The sequence below is a fragment of the Onychomys torridus genome, chromosome 14 (genome assembly GCF_903995425.1).
Source record: "Onychomys torridus chromosome 14, mOncTor1.1, whole genome shotgun sequence".
Classification (NCBI taxonomy): Eukaryota; Metazoa; Chordata; class Mammalia; order Rodentia; family Cricetidae; genus Onychomys; species Onychomys torridus.
In genome coordinates, this window is record NC_050456.1 from 65698083 (window position 1) to 65719705 (window position 21623).

Below are 21623 nucleotides of genomic sequence, written 5' to 3' on the forward strand. Positions count from 1 at the left end.
GGGGAGGGGGGGGATGTTCCATACTCCTCCTTCACACAGTAGGTTCCCCCAGCTCTGTACCCATGAATACACTACAATGTGCTGAAGGATGAGTGGAAGCCAGGGAAGGAGCCTGTCCTGTGATCCTGAGCAGAGTGCCCAATGCATCCACTATGAACCACACACATCCCATAAAAGAAAGAAAAACAGGACAGACATTAGATTGGATCTTCCATGTCTTTGTTGCAATGTTCTCCATCATTGGAAAAAAAATATTACATCATCAAATAAGGACAATAGCAGCACAGCTTATTGAAATGTTACAAGCAAATTTCCCACTTCTCCTCCTAAGAACAATATGAAATGCCCCCCAACACATTATTAACTGTAAAATGCCTTTAAAAAAAAAAAAGCACCATGAAATCCTACAAAGAGAAAAACAGGTAAAACATCTCCACACATGGGTTTATCATCTGTCATCACTGGGTCCCTTGCCTGAAGTTCTGGGACAGAAAAGGAACAAGGGTTAGCATACAAGGTGATTTGCATATCACTTCTAGGCAGGGCTGCAGCTTCCCCTTCCAGCTAGAGCCCTAGCCACAGGGAACAGACCACTGTGCAGCAGCCTCTGTGGCACACCTCTACTGAGTTGATGGACTGGAAGTCTTCTCGAAAGGGTTTCTTTTTAACACCTAGGAAGCTGTGTTTTCACTTAAGGGCAAAGAACATAAGGGGGTCCCCAACCTCAGGCACCTGTGAAAATAATCCCATCCAGTAAATCAGGAACATCTCTCACTTCTCTATACAGCTGAGCTGGTGTTGTATGATCTTCAGACATGGAACATGGAAAGGGTGGTGAGGTGCAACATGGCTATTGCAGAAGGGTAGAATGTGGGACTTTATCAGAGCCCGTGTAGCTGCCACACCATATGCAGACTCGACAGCACCCCCAATGCCAATTGAAAGCGGTGCTGTGTGTCTTGTTGAGGCCATTGCTGGCCAGTTGTTACGCTGCAGCGGGAGAGGCTTCCCCTACCCCCTCAGCCTCTGTCTCTGCACACAGTCGTGTCCTAATGATGAGAAAGACTGCCAGACATAAAGCATTGGCAAAAGCAGAAGGCCAAACTGCAGGAGGCTGCAGGGCTGGCTCTCTTTTCTAGAGGGCCTCTGCAAGCTTGTTTGGCTTCCTTCCCTTCTGGTGTCTTTGCTCTGATGCTGAACCCATTCTGCACACTGGATGGATGGTTGACATTCTTCCCCAGTCCAGTGGGCCACAACCACCTCAATCAGAACCCTGGCACACATTTTCACTAAACCCCTCAAACCAAGCATATGCATAGGTTTGCAGCTTTGACTTCCCCGGGAAATGACACCTCAGAAGGCGGGGAGGGGTTGTTTGCTCCTGTTCAGCCCAACTAGAACTTTTCACATGAAGTTGTCCCCATGGAACCCAAAAAGTCATTTCCGACACGCATGTGTGTCTTTGCGTACCAGAAGGGAGGGAAAAGGACCTGAATGCACATTGCAATCAAATGGAGCCTTTAGTACAACTGAGCGCAAACAGCAATGGCTTATAATTCTTTGACCAGTCTTAACATCATTGCCCTGCCCCTGCCCCTTATGTCCCCCCCCAAAAAAAACTGCATCCTGTGAGCTGCCAGGTGAAGGTGTGCTAGACTAGATCAGTGGATAGACCCTATATGGGATATGATTCTAATTTGGACACCAGTCTCTCTACATCTGGTCTCCACCAACCATGCAGAAAACAAACACCAAGGGTAGGAGTGGGGCCATTAGTCAATATTCAGAAATCCAACTCAATAATTCTCTGATTAAATTAGCTCACGGACTAGGAAATGTTCTCTCAGAGCACTGTACAACTGGAGAAGGGTTTGGTAGTAATCTACGCTCAATTCTCTTGGTGTGCAGTTGAGGTGCAGGGAAGCAGTGTGCCCATGAGCATAAGCTGTGATGTGGAAGAACACAAACAGTAGTCCCAGACACCTGAATTATAGGCTGATGATCCCTTTCTCACCACACATGCTACGCACATACACACTCTACAGCCCTATACCCAAACTGCCCAACTGCCAGAGCGAATCACTACTGAGTTAGGACTGGGTATATAATAGAGCCTCTCCAAACTATCCTTTGGCTCTCACTAATAAACTTCCAGATGAGAGAACTACTCTGGATCCAGCTGCCAAATGAAGCACAACACTGCCTGCTGAAGATACTGAACATGTACCCTTCCCAAGTATAACATCCTCGTTTATTCTAGGTTTAAGAGGGGCAAGGGGTACTGACAAGAAGGGGATAGGCTGGGATGATGTTTGTATGTAACACATAGCAGCTGTCTTATCACACATGTTCTGCATGTTATTTACCCCTATCTTTACAGGGGTAACATCCAAACAACCAATACCTACAGGCTTAGCATGTACACACGAAGAGAAATTAAATCTCTCATTCCCTCTTCAGCTTCTCCTTTGGAGAGTACTTCCATAGTTTTTGGAACACTTTGTCCACATACACTATTTTCATAGAGGATCTTCTTTGACATCATTTAGAACCTGTATCCAACACTCAGGGAATGGGTTACACACTCTCAATCCAAGGTTATGTTTGATTCTCAGTATTACTGCGATTTGATTCTCGTGAATACATCTATGCACACGCCAACTTGTGCACCTCTTCCATTTGGTCAATCACGTATCTCAGACCTCTGAGCTGTCTAATTCCTGCTATATGAAGAGTTCCCACAAGAAAATAAAGTGCAAAGGAGTGCTTTTGAGGGGTATTTCTAGCAATATAGAAAAGGTGCTGTCTAGGGCATCCCCAAGCCAAGAGCATACAGTAGGTATCTTCGAGGGCAACCTTTTAGGCCAGGTTTACCCCAAAACTTTATGTCCTCATGGGGGTAAAAATGCCTATCTTTGCCTCACCTCTGTCAACTGTGCTCATGAAACTTGTAAGACCTGTGCATGCGCACACTTTCAACACACACAACCGCACACAGGCACGCACTCTCATTCACAAGGGTCCATGATGTGGACACTGTAGCAAAACTGAAAATAGACTTTACCCCCTGCTTGCTGTGTACTATTGGTAAGTTAACCTCCCTGAGTCTCTGTGTCCTCATCTCTACAAATAATCTGTAAATGCTTCCCCAGTGCGATATGGTGAGGTTTCAGTGAGTGCCATAAAACATACCATTCAGTGCCAAGTCTATGAAAGGCACTGCATAAGTGACAGAGGTGCTTCTTTACTGGATACAGATCCAGTGCCTGCAGTTTTAACACAACCATAAAGACACAGCAAGGTACCATACAGTGGAAACCTAAATGAATGAGATCCATGTGCCGTTTCATTGAGAAACTTGTCAGAATAAGAGAAATCCCACTTATCTGTTCTTTAACACATAATGAGCCTGACTGGACCCTTGCCATAATAAAAGGCCAGTGTCCACATCTGTATAAGCATCATTTCCAAGAGTCTACACAGCACTGTGCGGAACACCAGTGAGCCAATGTTCTGTTCTGGTGGAGGAGTTATCCCAGACAAACCTTTGACAGGAAAAGACCTCACCATAGTAATTCTTATTTGACTTCTCAGATCTCTAACAAGATTCTGAAGGTTTGGCATCTGGGAAATGGGCTTCTGTGCTTCAAGAAGGTGATAGCTGTAAGCAGGGCAGTTGAGGGAAATAGGCAGAGGTGATGGGTCTTCCATGGTACCAGTGGTCAAGGAGGCAGTGGGTATAATTTTCCCCTCAGAGTTCGAAAATGGTAGATGGTTTCTGGGAGTCTCCATTTGTGCTATGATCTTTTGTTAAATACGCTTTGTGAATTAGGTATAGAAAATTACATGAACTTCCCAAAGATGGTTCTGAGTCTAGAAGACCCATAGCCATATTTTCTCATATTATACAATCCAAATGTTTAAGTGCAGGGGCCTAGATCACTAGCTAGCTGAACCAACACACCAGTCAAATCTGTTTAAAGCTGAAGCATACACAGGTGAGATAAAAGCCTATTATGGATTTCTAATTAAAAAAAAAAAAATCATCCTCCCAAAACCTACAATTGGACCTTTCCTACAGTGTTCCTTCACTGAACATTGTAACCCGATAAGCAATCATAGCTATCACATGTTGATCATTGTTTGTCTAGAAACAATGATAGGAGAGTTACCATTTGAGTGAATAACAGGTGTGAGATGCACAGGCAAGGAAGGGTTATATCTGCATAATAAAGGCATAAAGAAACACAGGCAAAAAATGAAATTGATAAAGACATGATAAAACACAAGAATGAAGTGAAATATTTTGAATACTCCTTTTCAGTATTTTTTAAATGGCGTTAATGGCACTTAAGCTGCAAACAACTTAAACCATTTCAATCTTAATGTACAATGATTGAGTGAGAGATTCATTTTCCTTTTGCATGGAAATAGCAAGATTGAGTCTCATAGCTATGACACCCAAAAGGACAAAAAGCCCTGAGATGGAAAGATGCCATGGTCCTCCTTGGTGTGTCTCATAAACACAAGTTGTCTATATTTATTTTTATTTAAAAAAATTAGCATCAGCTAGACAGAACAACAAGCCACTGGCATCATGCAAAGGCAATAATTTTGGTATTTCCTCCCTCCTATCAAAACAAGTTATAATTAAAGTTCCCATAGAAAAGTGAATATGAATGTTCCAAAATCAGTTTATCTTTACCTTCACACCCACTGAAGAAAATGCACAATTTGCCTTGTAACCAGGCAGTGGCTGAGGTGGTGTTTTCACCAATGCTTGAAAGCCTGCCTGGACTACCTATCACATGAAAAGGACAAAGTTCAGCGGGCTTCTGTCATTGGTTAAGGAGATATCCACAGTGGGATGTGTCTGTGATTTTTTTTTTTTAATGAGAAAAGCAATTGCACCTTATAAAACATGTGCTCTGATCAGCTTCCCACAAACTCCAGGTACTCTTGGGTCCCAAGGACGTTCATTTTGTAGGTGTTCTGCACTGTTGCCTGTCAAAATTCAAGCTGAGGACATGCCAAAATGTCCACTCAAACCCTAGCTAGAGTTACGGGTCACCTGCAAGCAGCTGCCCCTGTTGTGGGCAACCTATCACTAAAGGTAGGTTTGGGAATGGAGACTCCATTCAAAAGACAAACCCGTCCTCCCAGAGGCTAGTCTAAGGAATAGCTGCCCATGTCTACGTTCCACATCAGGGGGGTGCTGTGTGAGGGCTATAGCATCGCCATTGGGAGGCCCCTCACAGGAACAGCCGACACCTGCTATGTATGCAAACGCTCCCCATGTGTCCTGCCGCCACTATCTGAAATGAAGCTCTTGTCTGATTTCCTTTTGGCAGAGCCAGCTCTCAGTCGTGTATGGCACAGTGAAATATAGTCTTCAATGTTATGTAATTTTGGACTAACAAGAAGTCTGTTTAAGGCACGTGTCTCAGTGTGAATATTTAAAAAGAAGAGAAAAGGAAAACGAAACAAAACCACAAAAACAAGACAACACTTAGTCCAACTCCAGAGTCTTTAACATTTAGTTTCTGTCTTCAAGTAATGAGTTGTTCTCCAGCCCCTGGTCTTTGGTGTCCGTGGGTACCATTCCGTTCTCCATCTCAGCTTGCTGTTGTAGACATTCTGTCAGCATGGCTGTGCTGGAGTTGTCTGAGTTACACATCTTTTCTGTTTCCTCCTCTTTCTTCTCTTCATCCAGGGAGTAATTCCGGAAGGTTTTGTAGATTTTCTGAACATCCTCGGGTAAGGTCTTTTTGAGATCTTTGTTTTTCCTCTTGGTGAGTCTGGAGGTGGACCCAAACTTGTTGATGATGTTGTCCTCAGAAGCGCCTTGCCCATGTTTGTTGAGCTGTTCTGACCCTTTAAGGCGCAGGTTGTTGGGTCGGTTGTTGATGCTTTCCTGGGATGAGGCCTTGAAACGACCTGTATCCAAGGCTGCAAAGACAGAACGCTTCTCGGGGGAGAGCATGTCCAGCGAGTGGGCCCTCTGGTCCAAGCCCAGCCTCCGGCGCTCCATACTGCGGATGGTGGCTGCTCGCTGCAGCTTGTCATGGATCTCAACACTGAGTCGCCTTCTCGTTTCCCGAAACTCAGCGGTGACATTAGCTTTCCATTCAGCTGCGTGGGCTTTGATCTCACCCACCTGGACAAGACAGAAGAGAAAGAATAAACTAAGAAATCCCTCTCCCTCCATGCTTCTCAGAACCTCACAGCCCTCAGGTATCCCAGGAGGGAGGCTGTCTCCAGGAGAACCCAAGGAATGATGGTCTCCTAGGGAAAGAGAGAAAGCATTACATCTGTTTATCTGTTTTCTCCGATACTTCCTGCCATCCAATTAGTCACCCATGACAGACTGGCTAGTGGCTAATGAATGGAGTAGGGAGAGCTTAGAAGGACTTGAGGTTGGGAAACTGCCTGAATACAGGCAGGGCAGCCTCTGGAGGAGAGATCAGGATTTTTGCTCTGCTCTACTCGCTCTCTCTCCCTCCCTCCCTCCCTCCAATTGTATGGCCCCAGTCTTCTCACATATATGATTCATGGAGTGCCTATCATCATCTATTACATTACAGGCCACATCTAACTCAGTTGTGGCCATAAAAATCAGTGCCCATCAAACCTTTGTCATTTCCTATCTTTCCAATACTTCTGTCTGGGTAAGATGACCAACCCGTCCCAGCTTCCTAAATTCCAAACACTGAGGAATGACCTCAGTAGTAGAACACCTGCCTAGCATGTACAACACCCCAGGGTTCAATTCTTGAAGTAATGAGAAAGAAAAAAAGTCCTGTGAGTCAGGAAATCCCCCTAAGTCCTGGGCAAACTGTGATAGATGGTTAGTCACCCTTCTATTGGAATCATGCTACAACCATGTGGCTAAGGGACTAGTCCTGGCAGAGGAAGGCCCTCCAAGGGACCTGATAACCATATTTCCCTGATTAAGGTGCAGGAAAAGGGCATTTCCTACCAAAGCCCAGCTAAAACACTTTCCTAGAAAGTGAAGTTTTGCTGGAGACTCATCACCAAATACCTTGGTTGCTTAATTTGAAGGGCATGCGGCACCCACATGCATCCTGCTTCCTTACAGAGGTGTATGCCTCAAGGCTTATTACCATTTAGCAAAGTTTGTGTTTGTGTTGTTCCTCTTTTGTTATTGACAATATTCCGCAGGTCAGCTAGTAATCAGGGCAATCAGCCTGGCAATGGCATTGGCAGTGTTTACATAAGCCCAGGAATTGGGGAAGAAGAAAGCTCCATCAACGGTCTCCTAGGTCCCTTTTTACCAGATGAACTGAGCAGCTACCCTGAAAGGGAGTATCTGTCCTTCTCCTGTCCTCTTTGGGTTTTCTTCTCCCTGTTTCTTTAACTCTCTCCCCTATTTATTTTCCTCTCTTCACAGAAGAATGACATTTTCAATGTCCTAACTGTCTTTTCCTCTTGTCCTTTTCTTGCCTTTGTCTCAATCAGTGACTCTCAACCTGTGAGTTGCAACCCCTTTGGGGGTCGAACAACCCTTTTCACAGGGGTCACACACATCAGATATCCTGCATATTAGATATTTTCATTACAATTCGTAACAGTAGAAAATTACAGTTATGAAATAATTTTATGGTTGGGGGGTCAACCCAACATGAGGAACTATATAAGAAGGGTCACAGCATTAGGAAGGTTGATAACCAGTGATGTAGAGTTTCTTATAAACTTCTAGAAGGAGTGAAGACTGCAGCTGTCTGCCAACAGGAATAAAATCTGAGGTTCTGACCATGGTGGGGACATGGAGAAATATGTGCAGAAAGGACCCCTTGAGCCTGTTTCCCCATGGCTGGTCACTGTTCAGTGACTTTCACCTAGCAGTGTCCAACGTGCCACCTCCATGCTAATTCTGAGACCTGGAGAACAGGCCAGCTTCCCCAGGCTCCCTACGAGTCCACAGAGCCTCCTACATGTTTGCTAACACAGGCAACTGTGTTCTTTCTGCAGCAACCATCCTCCCTCACTTGTCATTTCCATTTTTTCTTTATAGTTTTTAGCAGTTATTTACTAAAGGATCTAGAAATAACTACTATCCACTCAACTTTGCTTCTAAATAGATGGAAAAAGAAGCCATAGAATCCCTTCATGGTATCAGGAACAGGCATTTTTCACAAGGACTAATAGGATGTTAAGGACATTTATGAAGCCCTACCTCTTCTTTCGTCTTTTTGGATAGAACCCGCAGCCAGTCTCCGATCATACTGAGGACAGCTGCAAAGTAGGCCAGGCCAACAAGGATCCAAAACCACACCAGCGGCTTATACCACTCTCGGTAATTGATGCCAGCATTTCCCCCTGAAAACAACCACATGGTACTTTAACATGGTCGGCAATTGGTCTTCACAGAGCACATTCCAGTCCATGGAGGAAAATACCATTCCACAGTGCAGTTATAGGCCATTAGGCTTGCAGGATACAAACACAACAAAAGCCAGAGTCTTGCTTGTAGCTTAATTTCTTTGATTCTTAACCACTAAAAATAAACCTCAGTTCTGCAACAGAAAAATGTCAGTGGTCACCTTGAGTTATCTACTCTCATTGGCAAAGAATTGCCTTCACAGGAAAAGTAGCTCAGGTGCCAGCCTACCCGTCATTTTGTTTTTCCCAAACTTCTCTGAATTTACCTTATTAACCCAGATTTAACACTGCGAGGTTCAGCCTAGTAGTACACGCCATCACTCAAGAAGCAAAGACAGGAGGAGCCACTGTAAGTTCAAGGCTAGCCTGGGCTATACAGTGAGTTCCAGATGAGCCAGAGCTACACAGTGAGAACTTGACTCTGAAAATGAGAGAGGGGTGGGCAGGGGGAAGAAGAAAAAGAAGACAGAGTGGGGAGGAGTAGGGGTGGAAGAAGGGGAGAAAGCATGGAAGAGGGAGAAGCCACGAGGGGAGGGTAGAGGGAAAGGGTGAAGGGGAAGAAAGGGGTGGGAATAGTGAGAAACAGAGAAGGAAGAAGGAAAGAAAGGAGAATGTGTGTGTGTGTGTGTGTGTGTGAGAGAGAGAGAGAGAGAGAGAGAGACAGAGACAGAGAGAGAGAGAGAGAGAGAGAGAAAGAGAGAGAGAGAGAACCATGCCAAATGATTTCAAACACTTTGAGTCATTTCCTTCTAAATTTTACATGCATTTACCAAGAAAAGAGTGGGTATGCTGAAGTGACATTACTGAGACTTTGATGCATGAAACAGAGATTTGATACTAAGAGAGGGATGGTGTTTACATGATGCTCATCCTGGGGTCAATTAGGCCAGGCAATTAGAATCACCATATCCATAGCTAAATGGTACCTGTGAGGCCAACTAGTTCAATCCCATTATCTTATAAATAAGAATTACAGTTAAAAAATCCATCAAACCAAATTGGCCAGTTGTCTAATGGTATTGACTAGCTATTCCACTGAGTGAAATGGTCATTTATTCCAAATAATTAGTCTACTTATTCTAGCCTCCCTGCTAGCACTCATGAGGGCACCACTCACTTACCCAAAGAACAATCAGGATGCCTCCAAGACAATTCATGTGGGCAACATACTAGCAGCCAGGACACTGGGCAATGAAAGATTTCTAGCCTTTGCCACTGGGTTCTAGTTGTCACCATATCTGGCATCACTGAAGCTGTGTTGAGCTCTATTGTGTCAAGAATATCTTGAAAAATCCTACGCATGGTTCTTAATAAATTCAAACCTATTCTACAACACAACTCATGAATTCTACCACAACAGGAATGTAGCTGGAGACATGGCTCAAAGGTTAAGGGCACTTATTGCTCTTGCAGAGGACCCACAAGGAGGCTGATGACCATCTGTAACTCACTCCAGGGGATTTGACACCTTCTTTTCTGACTTCCAAGGGCACCAGGCACATGCATGGTGCACATACATATGTACATGAAAAACATTCATATGATAAAAAATAAGTTTTTTAAAAAAGGATTCCAAGCACTGGCATAAGGTTCTGAGGTGTCTGGTGTCTCTCAGCTGTCTTCATTTTCTCCCCTGGAGCCAATCTTCTTCAGGATTGGTGGTCATTTTCTTTGTATATTAGGCTCATCTCCTTAAGTGTTCTTTCCCCTTTCAGCTAAGTAAATATTCATTCACCTTTGCAAGTCACTAGAACCCAGCCAAGACTGTCACTGGGGTATGTGCTAGCCAACAATACAGAGCCCATCCTTCTGTATAGCCTTTCCTCAGTCATGGCCAGAACTGCAAGCTCTGTGTGCTCTCCCACTCAAGGCTGTGAAATACTACGGTGTCGTTAGGCTGCCCCAAAGTGGGTCAGCTGGAAAATAAAGCAGCAATCAATCCTGAGTGGTTCACCTTCCCAGTTGTATTTGTAGTAGAGCTGATACCCAATAAGATCACAGTGACCACAGTGGGGCATGTACATTTGAATAGTCCAGCAACCCTCCTTGTCACTCAGAGTATTGACCCTCCATATCCACAAGCTGTCTGGGTAAATGGATTCAACCAGAGATAGACCAGAATATCCAAAAACATTATGTCAATATTAGATATGTGCATGACTTTTTATTCTCATCACTCCCTAGATAATATGATATGATGACTATGTGCATAGCATTTACATTGCATTAGGTATCACAAGTCATCTATATACAGGTGCTTTAACATGCACAGGAGGATAAATTTTGTGTAAAAGTTCCATTGTTTTTTATGAGAGGCTTGAGCATCTGTGGATTTTAGTATCAACAGGGGTCCTGGAGCCCATCCTATGGAGGTACCAAGGGCACTCTATTAATAAATACACTGACAAACTCCCACTGAGTGCATTTTCCACACATACTCAACCAGTTGATCTGTGTGAGCTCTGAAAACAGGACTTTGGAAGAGATTGGTTTAGGGGCTAGAGAAACAATTCAGCAGTTTCAAACACCTGCTGCACAATCAAGAGAACCAGAACTTGGATCCCAGCACCCACTTAACAAGCTGGACAACACCCACACATGCCTGTTATCCCAGCTCCAAGCAGGATAGAGACAGAAAAATTACTGGTGTTTGATGGCTTTTGGTTTAATCATGAAATTGTGAGCCTCATGTTTAGGGAAAAGACCCTGCCTCAAAAGAACAGGCAGAGAGAATGACAGCAAAGGACACTCAGTTGTACCTGCACCCACACCCATGTGTGTATGCTCACACAGACATGCATGCATACATATATATATAAAACAATAACCTGCCCCCATTTCAGTAGGCATTATGCAGGCTAAGAGATCCTAGTCTATGAAGGCCTCTAGGTAAGGGAACTGCAGTTCTGTAATCACTAGGAAGGAAGACCCACCCAGACAGTCCAGGTCTGAGACAGTGTAGATCACCCTCTCTGGGGTAATGAATGCTAACAGGCCAGGATGCACCAAGAGCTCAGTCCACAGTGGCTAGTAATAATAACTAAAAAGCATAAATTGGCTTTGAGCTTTTGGGCCACTCCCATTTTCAGGAGTGCTCTCTCTTCTTAATCAACTAAAATAGAGGGGATGGGAGGGGAGCATCAACATTTGACTAGTTCTCACAGCCAGAGCTCAGTCCTTTGTTCTGACTAACAAATTGAACTGAGCTATTGGTTAAAGAGCAGCATCTGTCACCAGGGCTCAAACTGTCCTTAGTCCTCAGGTCAATGAAGCTAACACATTGCCAAATGTGTTAACATTGCCAAAACACTATCCCTTGCAAAAGACCCTATGAAGGGTCGAAAACTGCCGTGAGGTAGCTCTTTCTATCCTCTCACAGGTATTTATTTTAGATTGGAACCTCATCTGACTTTCCCCAGGAACCATCATCTGTGGATGATACTAAGGGATGGCCCAAATAGGCTTAGAGAGTGGACAGGCTTGTGGCTATTTCTTTCCTGAGCTTTAGGACTCCATCCGGACCATGGTGGTTGAGTAATGTGCACAAGGAATGACTGAGGGGGTCTTGTACTGGGGGTAGCAGAGACGATGGCTCTCACTTCAGTGTTAGGAGCTTTACCTGCCGGTCTCTGCAAACCACCCTCTATGCTAACTGCTCCTGAGTCTGATATTTGCCTTTGGCTAGTTATAGTCTTGATCAAGTTGACTGGGAAAACCTTAATGCAGTTGAGAAGTCAAAGATTCAGTGAGAAATTCGCTTCACCGTTACATAATTCTTGTAGTGATGACAGCGCTAAGTCAGCATCCTAAGAAAGAGGGGCCTGGCTTTCTTCTCAGGCAGGAAAACTATCAATCAATCAATAAATCAATCAATCAATCAATCACTTGATGCTGCTTATCACACTGAGTTGACAAACACTGAGCCATTTTCATGTACCTCCTCTGCAAACACCTGTTACCATTATTTTAGTTTTTTCATCTTGAAGCTGGGGACCCAGAACAAGGGCCTTGGGATTGCTGGCCAAGCACACTAGAACTGAGCTAAATCCCCACCCCAAGGCACCACAAATTTGGAAAAGGGACACCAACAGATGGTTTTCCCCACCAAGGCTCAAGTGACTGGGAAAGTCCAGGTTGCTTACCTGCCACGAAATCACCAAAGCCTACTGTAGTCAGAGTGACCACCACAAAGTAAATGGACTCCAAGGCTGTCCACCCTTCGATGTATCTAAAAATGACAGCAGGAATCGTCACAAACACGATGCAGCCAGCCAAGATGAACAGAATAGTTGAGATGACCCGGATCTTGGTCTGACTCACTTGCTTTTTCTGGGAAGAGCAAAGGAATAAAAGGAATAGGCAAAGTCAGAGGTTGTATCCTTGATTCAGAAGACAGGTACCCAGAAAGAGATGCTACATCTGTGGTTTTTATCTTTCCTCCAGTCATAAGCACCTGTGCAGAATTCTAATAACACTGGCAGACTCCTTGCTAGGGTAATGCACACACAGATGTTTCCAGGTGTCTATGAAGACCCTACACTTGAAGTAGAAGCCTACTTGTGTTTTTAACATGGTTCCATTACTACAGCCCAATTCTGATCTGAGTCACTAGAGTAATTGTAATTATTTCCCAAGAAGATCTTGCTGGCATCTTCCATGTGTTACTAATCTGCTCGGGATCTGACATTTAGGGTTCTTCACACATTGGCAGTGTCAAAAATAATAGATTGGGGGGGGGGGATGGCATTGGTTTGCGAGAGGCAATAAGATCTTCACCCACCTTCTTCATGCCTCCCAACAAACAAAATGAAGAAAAACAAAAGGAAATGGATCCATAACAAAAAAATATCTACCATCCATGCCTCATTTATGGTGGGCTCCAGCTAAGCTTTAGTATATCTCTTTATCCACTGTGGAATGTGCATTTCTCTAAATACATTTTGAGTTAGTGCTGTGGTTGTCATATGTGTTGGCTGCATCACTATATCAAATAGATGAGTCCGAATGAAAGGTCCTTTTCTAAAAAGCCAATAGAATCTTTCTCCTATGCCCACTTCTAAAGGAGCCTGAAGCTAGGTAGTAAACAAAAATGCATGAAGACTGGGGATTATACTGACAATAATGAACCACGCCAGCATCGTTCAAGGTGGATATGCCTCACTCTTGGAAGGGCCTTCTGATGCACTGTGGTCTAACCTGGCCTTGCCTCTCATGGGATGATCTGAATCTTTTCCAGAGTCCCAGAACTGATGTTCCCAGGATGTCATGTTATTGAGGGGCTTCAATACCATTTAATGGCATAAATACATGAAATGGGTATTAGTAGCACCAGGCTTCATGGCCTGCCTACATGGCCTAGGTTGTTTTTGGCAAATGCACAGAGCACTTGGGAACAATGTAGAAAATCTGCTTCCTGTTCATTGCTCCTGGTATCTCCGAAAGCAAAGAATCTCAGAGCACAGAGAGGCCAATTGCATTCATATTCTTCATTTTACTGATATAAAACAGACACCAAGAGGGGCCAAGGGACTTGCACAAGATGTTGTTGCTGTTAATGAGGGTCAGAGCCAAGATTAGAATTCTGATGTAATTAACCCTCAGCCCTGTGCTTAATGATGGAAACAGCTCCCAGGTTATTCAACAATTGATCAGCTCAATGAAAATTGCCAAATAAAGTTGACTCTCTCCTAACACAAGATACCAGATGCAACCCTTCTGAAGAACAGGCTATCTTGTGTTCATCAAGGCAAGACTAGGGATGAAAATTAGTGAGCAAACTGTCTGAGAAAAGGTAAAGAAATACAAAGCAAGTCACTGCATCTGACTAATAAGAGGGCAGTTAGCATACAAAGTGGAAGGGGGGGGGGACAACAATTTAATCTGTATACCTGTCTTCCTCATGTCTCAAGGAAGGCCTTCTAAAAAATTATTGATATAGCAAGACAAATGAAAATACCATCTTTTTCCTAAAAGTGTCACAGGAAAGAAAGGTCAGTTATCTGAGAACCACAGGAGACACGTTGCCCATTTCATGAATTTCATGTGTTGAATGAGAAAGCTCTGAGGGGGCACAGCTGAGCCCCTCTGACAATCCAGGAACTTACAAGTCTGGTTGAGTTTTCAGACATGCACAAAAAGTCCAGAGTCTGAAAGGAGATTCCATGGCAGTTTATTATGTTCTTCTAATTGCTAGCAAGGGGAACTATCATTCCCCGTTTCTATAAATTTCCCTCCTCAAATGCATAATGAAATTAAAGTGAATTAAATGTTTGTGTGATACTTGTGAAGTCCTAAGTTAGAATGTGAACACAACTTTCATCCAAATGAGGATGTGGTTGGCAAGAAGGGTGGTGAGTCTGTGGGAGGCCGAAAATTTACCCTGACTTCTGAATGGGCAGGAGTAGGTTTGCTTGATGGACAAGAAGGCCAATGTATGGCAAAGGCTGGGTACTAGTGCTCTGATGGCATTGTCTATTGGAGGGTTCACTAGCAAAGTAGACATTTCTCCTTCTGCCTCCTGCCCACACTGACCAGAGTGTTTCTGGACTCCCGGGAATTATGCTGAGAAAATATTTGGAACATTTAATTATTTGGGGGATTTGGGTGGCTTAAGAAACATTTTACGTGACTATGTAGAGATGTATGAAATAATGAATATATCCATGCTTGCTTACAAAAATAATAGATGTGAGCCCCAACTTGTAGCAATGTCTGTTATTCCTGGGATTTGTTTTTGCTCCCCACTAGACAACAATGACAAATAGACAAGTGTCTTTGCTTTCACCACACATGGAGCCTCATCCTGTGCCATGTGCTGAGCTGCAGGCATTGACTCTACAAGAATACACCCCCGAGGGAAGGCTCGGGGTGTTCCTTCTGCAGATCTCTGGAGGTTTCTATGTTGTGGGGTCATGGGGGAACGTGTCCAGTCGGTCACATTTTGCCAGTCGGCTTTGGAAAGATTTAAGCACTGAAAGGATTAGAACTAACATTGCTCACAGGAAGCCGTTATTACTTCAGGAGGAAAACAGATACAAGGCATATGAACAGAACAAGCACTTAGGCTTGAAAGGTGTCGACATTCCACTGGAAGGTAGAGATCTTGTTAATATACATGAGATGTCTCAAGACCTCACTCCAGAAAAGGCCAGTACCTAAACCAAGTCAAAGAAAATGGTTCTGAGTGGCCAATGGAAACAATTTCTCCAAAAATACGAAGAAGAAAATCAGCTTCAAAAATTGAAAAAAAAAAAAAAACAAGATAAAGCTAAGGGAGGGTGTTTAAAGTGGGTCTCTACAGACCTGCAGCACCTGGCTTTCTCATCACAGACCAGAGGAGTGTGAGAGCTGAGCCGGAAAAGGCTTTTCCATTCAATGGGCAGATTACAAGACCCAAGGCCAAAGACCACATGGAACACACTAAGACTGATTGTAGGAATGTTTGTTCTTCAAGCAACATGATCTAGCCAAAAACAAACTTCTGAAGAGAAAATATTGGACAAAGAGAAAAAAGTGGTCTGAAGACCTGTCAAGTGGGACCCATGAGTCACAGAAGTGACAGCGCTCTTTTAATGCCAAGTTCTTACCGGGGTCCTTGAAAACCAGAAATCGCTCCAACTCAAAATGCAGCAAATGAAATCTTGGCACAAAAATCTCTAACTTGCTCTACCAACACAGCACAGCAAGAATCAAATATTTTGGAGCCGTTTGGGTTCTCCAGCAGTCTGTAAGGAAGAACATGGCTTAAATCAAAAGGAAGTGTCTACTACAGATTCCAATTGCCTTTCTGTGGAAGGAGTCATGTCACTTGAGGAGGGTGAAGGTTGGGTGTCTCAGCCACAGCGTGACGTGCCGTACGTATTTCAGAAGCATCCTCCAGTCAGAAACCAACAAACTAACCTTATACTGCCTGGAGTGCGAACTCACAGGAAGCTGGAACTGGACATTCCTGATGATGCTAGATCTCATTGGCACTGTGGTTGGTCAACAAGACTATTATGGGAAGATTCTAACAGTTTAAAGGACTGGTGGATAATTGTGAATTTAAACGAGGTGAAAAGGTGACTGCCTGTTCAGATCTGGATGGATTGGGGGATATTTCAGGTAAACCAAAAATTCAACAACCTAGTCAAATTTGAGGAAGCTGGATGGAAAAATGATAATAATCCAAGCAAAAAGTCCTCGGGTGAGGGAGAGGGGGGAATTGTGCCTGGAGCAAGCAAAGCAAGACAAGATGGTGGTGGAAGAACAACAGCTAGATTTGCTGCCATACAAAATGCAGCATAAGAGAGACAGCTTCAGGAAGAGCATGCCCCAGCAGCAGCTGTGGAAACACCAAAGGCAGTCAGCAAGACCGTCTTTAATGCTGGGCTTTTCAGAATTGAGAGTCCTATTAAGTTGTGTTCAGGACTTTCTTTTGAAGGTTGTTCTCAGAGATTTGGAGCACTAATGTCTGCCAGCAGACTCGTGGCTGAGAGTGGGGACCTTCTGGGACAAAGGATTTCCCTGGAGAATCTGACCCTCAGAGCAGCCAAAGTGAATGTCTTGATAAAAGACACTGTTTTCAGATATTCTTGAAAGCAGGTCTGACAAAGTAGAAAAGACACTTTGAGTCCTGGAGAACAAGACTCGAACACTGTGGACTCTCCATCCCTAAGCAGCACCAATCCCTGCACACAGGTGGGGACCAGACAGCAAGATGGTGCCAGACACATCTTTGGTGGTGACCTCATCTTCTTCTCGCCTCCGAGACCCCAAAGTAAAGAGCATCAAGAGGGTTTTTAACTTAAAAATAATCCCAAACACTTTTTTCTTCATATCATTAATTCTCTAATATATTCTTAAATTGTTGAAAAATTTGAAAATATGCCTTAGTATTTACTTCTATTTGGTCTATTTATATTGTAAATATATAATGTTTCAATGTTCAGTGTTCATCAAGACACTTTGGTGGGATACCGTAAATACTGCAGGTTATGTAAAATATTAAATGTGAAGCAAATCTTTGGGGGAAAAATACATTCCTACTGTAGAAGGGCTTTTAGGGACAGTCTAGGGACAGACTAACTGGGCCACATCCTGTCCTTAGCACTAAACAGCTGAGTGACCTTATGCAAACTTCTCAACTTCAATAAAATGGAAGTAGGAAAGCCTACTTTGTGGGGTGGTTTAGAAGATATTTGTATGAAGATTGGAGCAGGTTCTGCCAAGTGCTCAGTGGATATGAACTAGCACCTTTGGTGAAGTCATCCCTTTAATGTAAGCAGTGCCAGACGTACTACTAATGAGAAATGTCTCCTCGCTTAAGACAATTTCTACTCAGGTTCAGGAGGTCACCAATCCTGGTCCCTTCCTGGATACATTACACCATACAATCACTACATTTTCAACTTGGAAAAAATCCTCCTCTTCCTTTGGTTTTTCTGTGCCAACCCTGTCTGAGGCTCTCAGCTCACAACACTGCCAGGGTTGGTTTGGTTTTTTCCATTTGCCTTTCTGTTCATTTCCTCCTGGTTCTCATCGACTTTCTGAAACCACTAAGAGCTGACAAGAGCATTTGGGATGCAAGAATTATGCTGCAGAAGGGAACTGAGAGGCCCCAGCCTCATCCTCTCTGGATCCTCAAACCCTGTGTCTCATGCCACTTGCAGAATGAAGCTGTTTCCGTGGTGCGGTCCCTAGGCAAAAATCACATCACTCGTGTACCAAAGGTTGTCTGTCTGGATGTGGTGTTTTGTCAGAAGTGACAAGATGTTTCTCTCACTCTGTCAACTGGTTAGGACAGAGGGTTGCTCTTCAGCTCCTTGTAGAGATACCGTTACAAAATACCGGAAAGCAGACAAAACTAGCTCTAGCATCCAGCTGATGCTAACGACAGAAAGTCTTGCAAAACTCGAAAGCCATCACCGTGCGTGTGCATTTCCACTAAGGAGGACATGACCCTCCTAAACCAGAGGAAGGGACCAGCTTGGAGAAGAATGTGTGCACGCAGCTGTTTACTTATTTTAGACTTCAGGAGGCCAACCACATGTCCAGTTACTGTGAACACAATCCCCTGCTTGTTTTTGTTTACAGAAACAATGTTATTTTAGATAGCTTGCAGATATTTCTGTTCACTCACTAGTTATTTTTCCTTTGATTTTTACTCTTTTGTAATAATACCTGCTTTTAGTCTTTATTGATTTTTTTAGAATTCTGACGTACGCTATCCAGATTGTTCTGTCTGCCTTAGGAGTATTTTTAGTGTGTGTGTTTTAGCCAGGACATTGGAGATCCTATTCAAAGACATTGCAACAAAAATGTTAGGAATAGGGGCTAGATGTGCAGAGCCCTCTTTTGTGGTGTAGTTGGGCTTTGTTGAAATTCAGATGTGTCACCATGGTAATACAGTTGAACTGAGGATAATTTCTCCCAGTGGAAAGATAATGGGCACTGTCTTGCTAAAGGTTGGGTTTTATTTTCTTTTTATGTTTTTTGCCAAGGTTTCTTCTAAAAGGTCTACTTATAACTAATAGTTTCAACATCATAACAAATAGCCACAAAGCACCAGCAACTCTAGAAACTTAAAGAAGGCTTTGGAACACCATTGTCTATAATCCCCATGGCAGAGACACTCTAAACACATTAGTGAGATCATGTAGAAAAATCTCCATGGAGACTATGTACAACACCCCAAGCTCAAATATACAAATGGATCATCTGTATATTTATACATATATACAAAATGCATATATACATATACATATATGTATATGCCATGGGTTAGGTTTTTTTTTTTCATTTTTCTTTATTAAGAAATTTTCTACTCTACATACCACCCACAGATCCCACCTTCTCCCTCCTCCCACCCCCCAGCACTCTCTCCCAAGCCACCCCACAACCCCACATCTCCCAAATCAAGGTCTCCCGTGGGGAGTCAGCAGCGCCAAGCACACTGAGCTTAGGCAGGTCATGGGTTAGTTTTTAATCACTAGGAGCTAATGAAAACTCATTTGTGATCAACAAAAATGTATATTCATAAATAATAATTCTATTAACTTATTCCATGCCAGGAAGACCATTTTAACACATTTATTGAGTTAAGAAAAGTCATGGAAAGAGATCACCATCTACTTTCAATAAGTTGCATAATTTTTGGTGTCTTCCATCATTAACATACATTATTGTGACCTTAATACACACCAGCCAAATGAACAGTTCAGTTGTTGAACAAAAATGGTATCCAAATGTTGGAGCCCAAAGGGAAATAATAAAATAATAAAACAAGCCCTGTCCAGAGACTTCCAGGTTTTCTACCAAATGCGGATTTGAAATTGGTGCTGACACATTTTTTTCTTAGAAATAAAATTCTGTCAGGTCCCAATCTCGTGTAGATTTCCAACTGATGGGCACCAAGGGATTGGCTTTGTCAAAGATGTTAACTCTAACTCTGGCCATTCGCATCTCCATAAGTTTTGGGTCTCTGCTAAACTATGGTCTTGATATTCTCACATGACCATTCATATATCTTAATCTCTCTGGATGGCTGCTAAAAGTATTCTAATTTCTTAGAGCAGTCTTTCCCTGTCCTTTTGGAGATGAGGGGTTACAGATATGAATTCTGGTGACATAATCAAAGCAGTTGGAGTGTCTCTTAACTCAGCTCTTACTTTTTAAAAGCATGTTAGTCAGAATACCCATTTCAAAATCTCTGGGCTTCAAATTTCTGTGGAAACAATATTATTCAGAAACAATATTGTTCATTTTTACTTTCATGGATGCTCCTTTCTGTCATATTTCAAGGGGTTTTTTAAAATTTAACTCAGCTTTTCTAACCCATTTTTCTTCTTTTCTTGATCTAAAGTACACAGTAGAAGGTGTGTTTTGTCAATACATTTGTTGGATGACATTTCCTAGGGAGATAAACATATATATTCACCCCAGAGAGGGCACTTTCAACAGACCAAAGAAATGGTTCCATATATGTCTTAGTAAACCAGCATGTTCACTGAGGTTATTTACAGAAATATAGGTGAGGGATTGCTTTTAGGACCATGGATTACTCAGAAGCAGCTACATCACCAAAAAGCTCACTTCAAGTTGCATCCCTGGAGCAACCTGCAGGATGCTCCTCCAATTGCAAATGCCCCTATAACCCTGTGGAGAAGCTTTGTGAATCTTGTAGCTTTCAGGAGCTTCCTGTGCCTTCAAGTTCCCCAACATCCTGATAGATTTCAATTAACTGGAGACTTCAAAGCCTCCCTCCTCTTTCCAGCAGGGAATGTTTCAGTTCAGAGGAAATAGCTACACATGTTCTTTTATAAAATTTTTCTTTATCTTCTTCAGACAATTTTTTCAGCATTGGATTTTTCCTGCCTGATTTTTCTGGGATTTATTTATTTTTGAAATTCTAACAAGAAATTGTCAAGCTTTCGTAGTTGTTCTTACATCTTTGCATTATTTTTATACAGCCTATATTTTAGGTCCAACTAACTGGGCATCAAAGTTATAATCATCCTCTTATGAAGGACGTAGGACCAGGACCACCAGTACAGACCTTATTGGAAAGCTTATTCCATTTACCGATTGCATGTGCATTTGCTTCTTTATAAATTAAAATTTGGCTATCTTCCATCTGTACTTCCTTTATAAGAAGTTAAAGTACGGTGAAACATTCTTGTTTTTTCTATCAATAATTACATGATTCTCTATCAGTTTAGAAGCCATAATGTTTTCACTACAAACATATTGGAGAGCAGTGTCGCCACTGACATCCATGACATTTGGATCTGCACCGTGTTCTAAAAAAAAAAAAAAAAAAAAAAGGAAAAGGATACATAGTCTCCTTGCTGATGTCTAGGCTCAACATGAGCCATGTTATTGTAAACTGTCACGTCAATGCCACACATCCCTACTATGAAAGGTACCTGTCCTGGGTGTCTCTAAGGCATGATGCAGAAGAGTCCTTTCTTCATCCTGACCATTTCACTTCAAGTGCAACCACCAGCCTCCACTTGCAGAGGACCACCAGCTGGCAGACAGGACTTCTCAAACATTGCTTCATTGTGCTCGGATATCCTCCAGAGGTCCACTTCTCAGTTTCCTTTCTCTTTGCTCCCTTCATATACAAGGCAGCACCCTGAGCATGGTCTTTTTTTTTTTTTTTTCTCTCAATAGGAAAATATGATCCTTCAATTTTGACATTTTTTCATGTGAATCTGGTCCAGAGCAGCCGCATAGTA

At 42.9% G+C, this 21623-nt stretch overlaps 1 protein-coding gene across 1 annotated transcript in view; it reads right to left on the reverse strand.

The window, feature by feature from the left end:
- Positions 1–214: 214 nt before the first annotated feature.
- The window catches only part of Kcnk10 (potassium two pore domain channel subfamily K member 10), a 136025-nt gene continuing 114616 nt past the window's right edge, over positions 215–21623 (reverse strand). The window contains exons 5-7 of the mRNA XM_036206528.1: positions 12546–12732; positions 8198–8340; positions 215–6157 (exon numbers count right to left, since the gene is read on the reverse strand). Of these exons, the coding sequence (XP_036062421.1) occupies positions 5537–6157; positions 8198–8340; positions 12546–12732 (951 nt within the window). The 3' untranslated portion in view covers positions 215–5536. The remainder of the gene's footprint in view (positions 6158–8197; positions 8341–12545; positions 12733–21623) is intronic.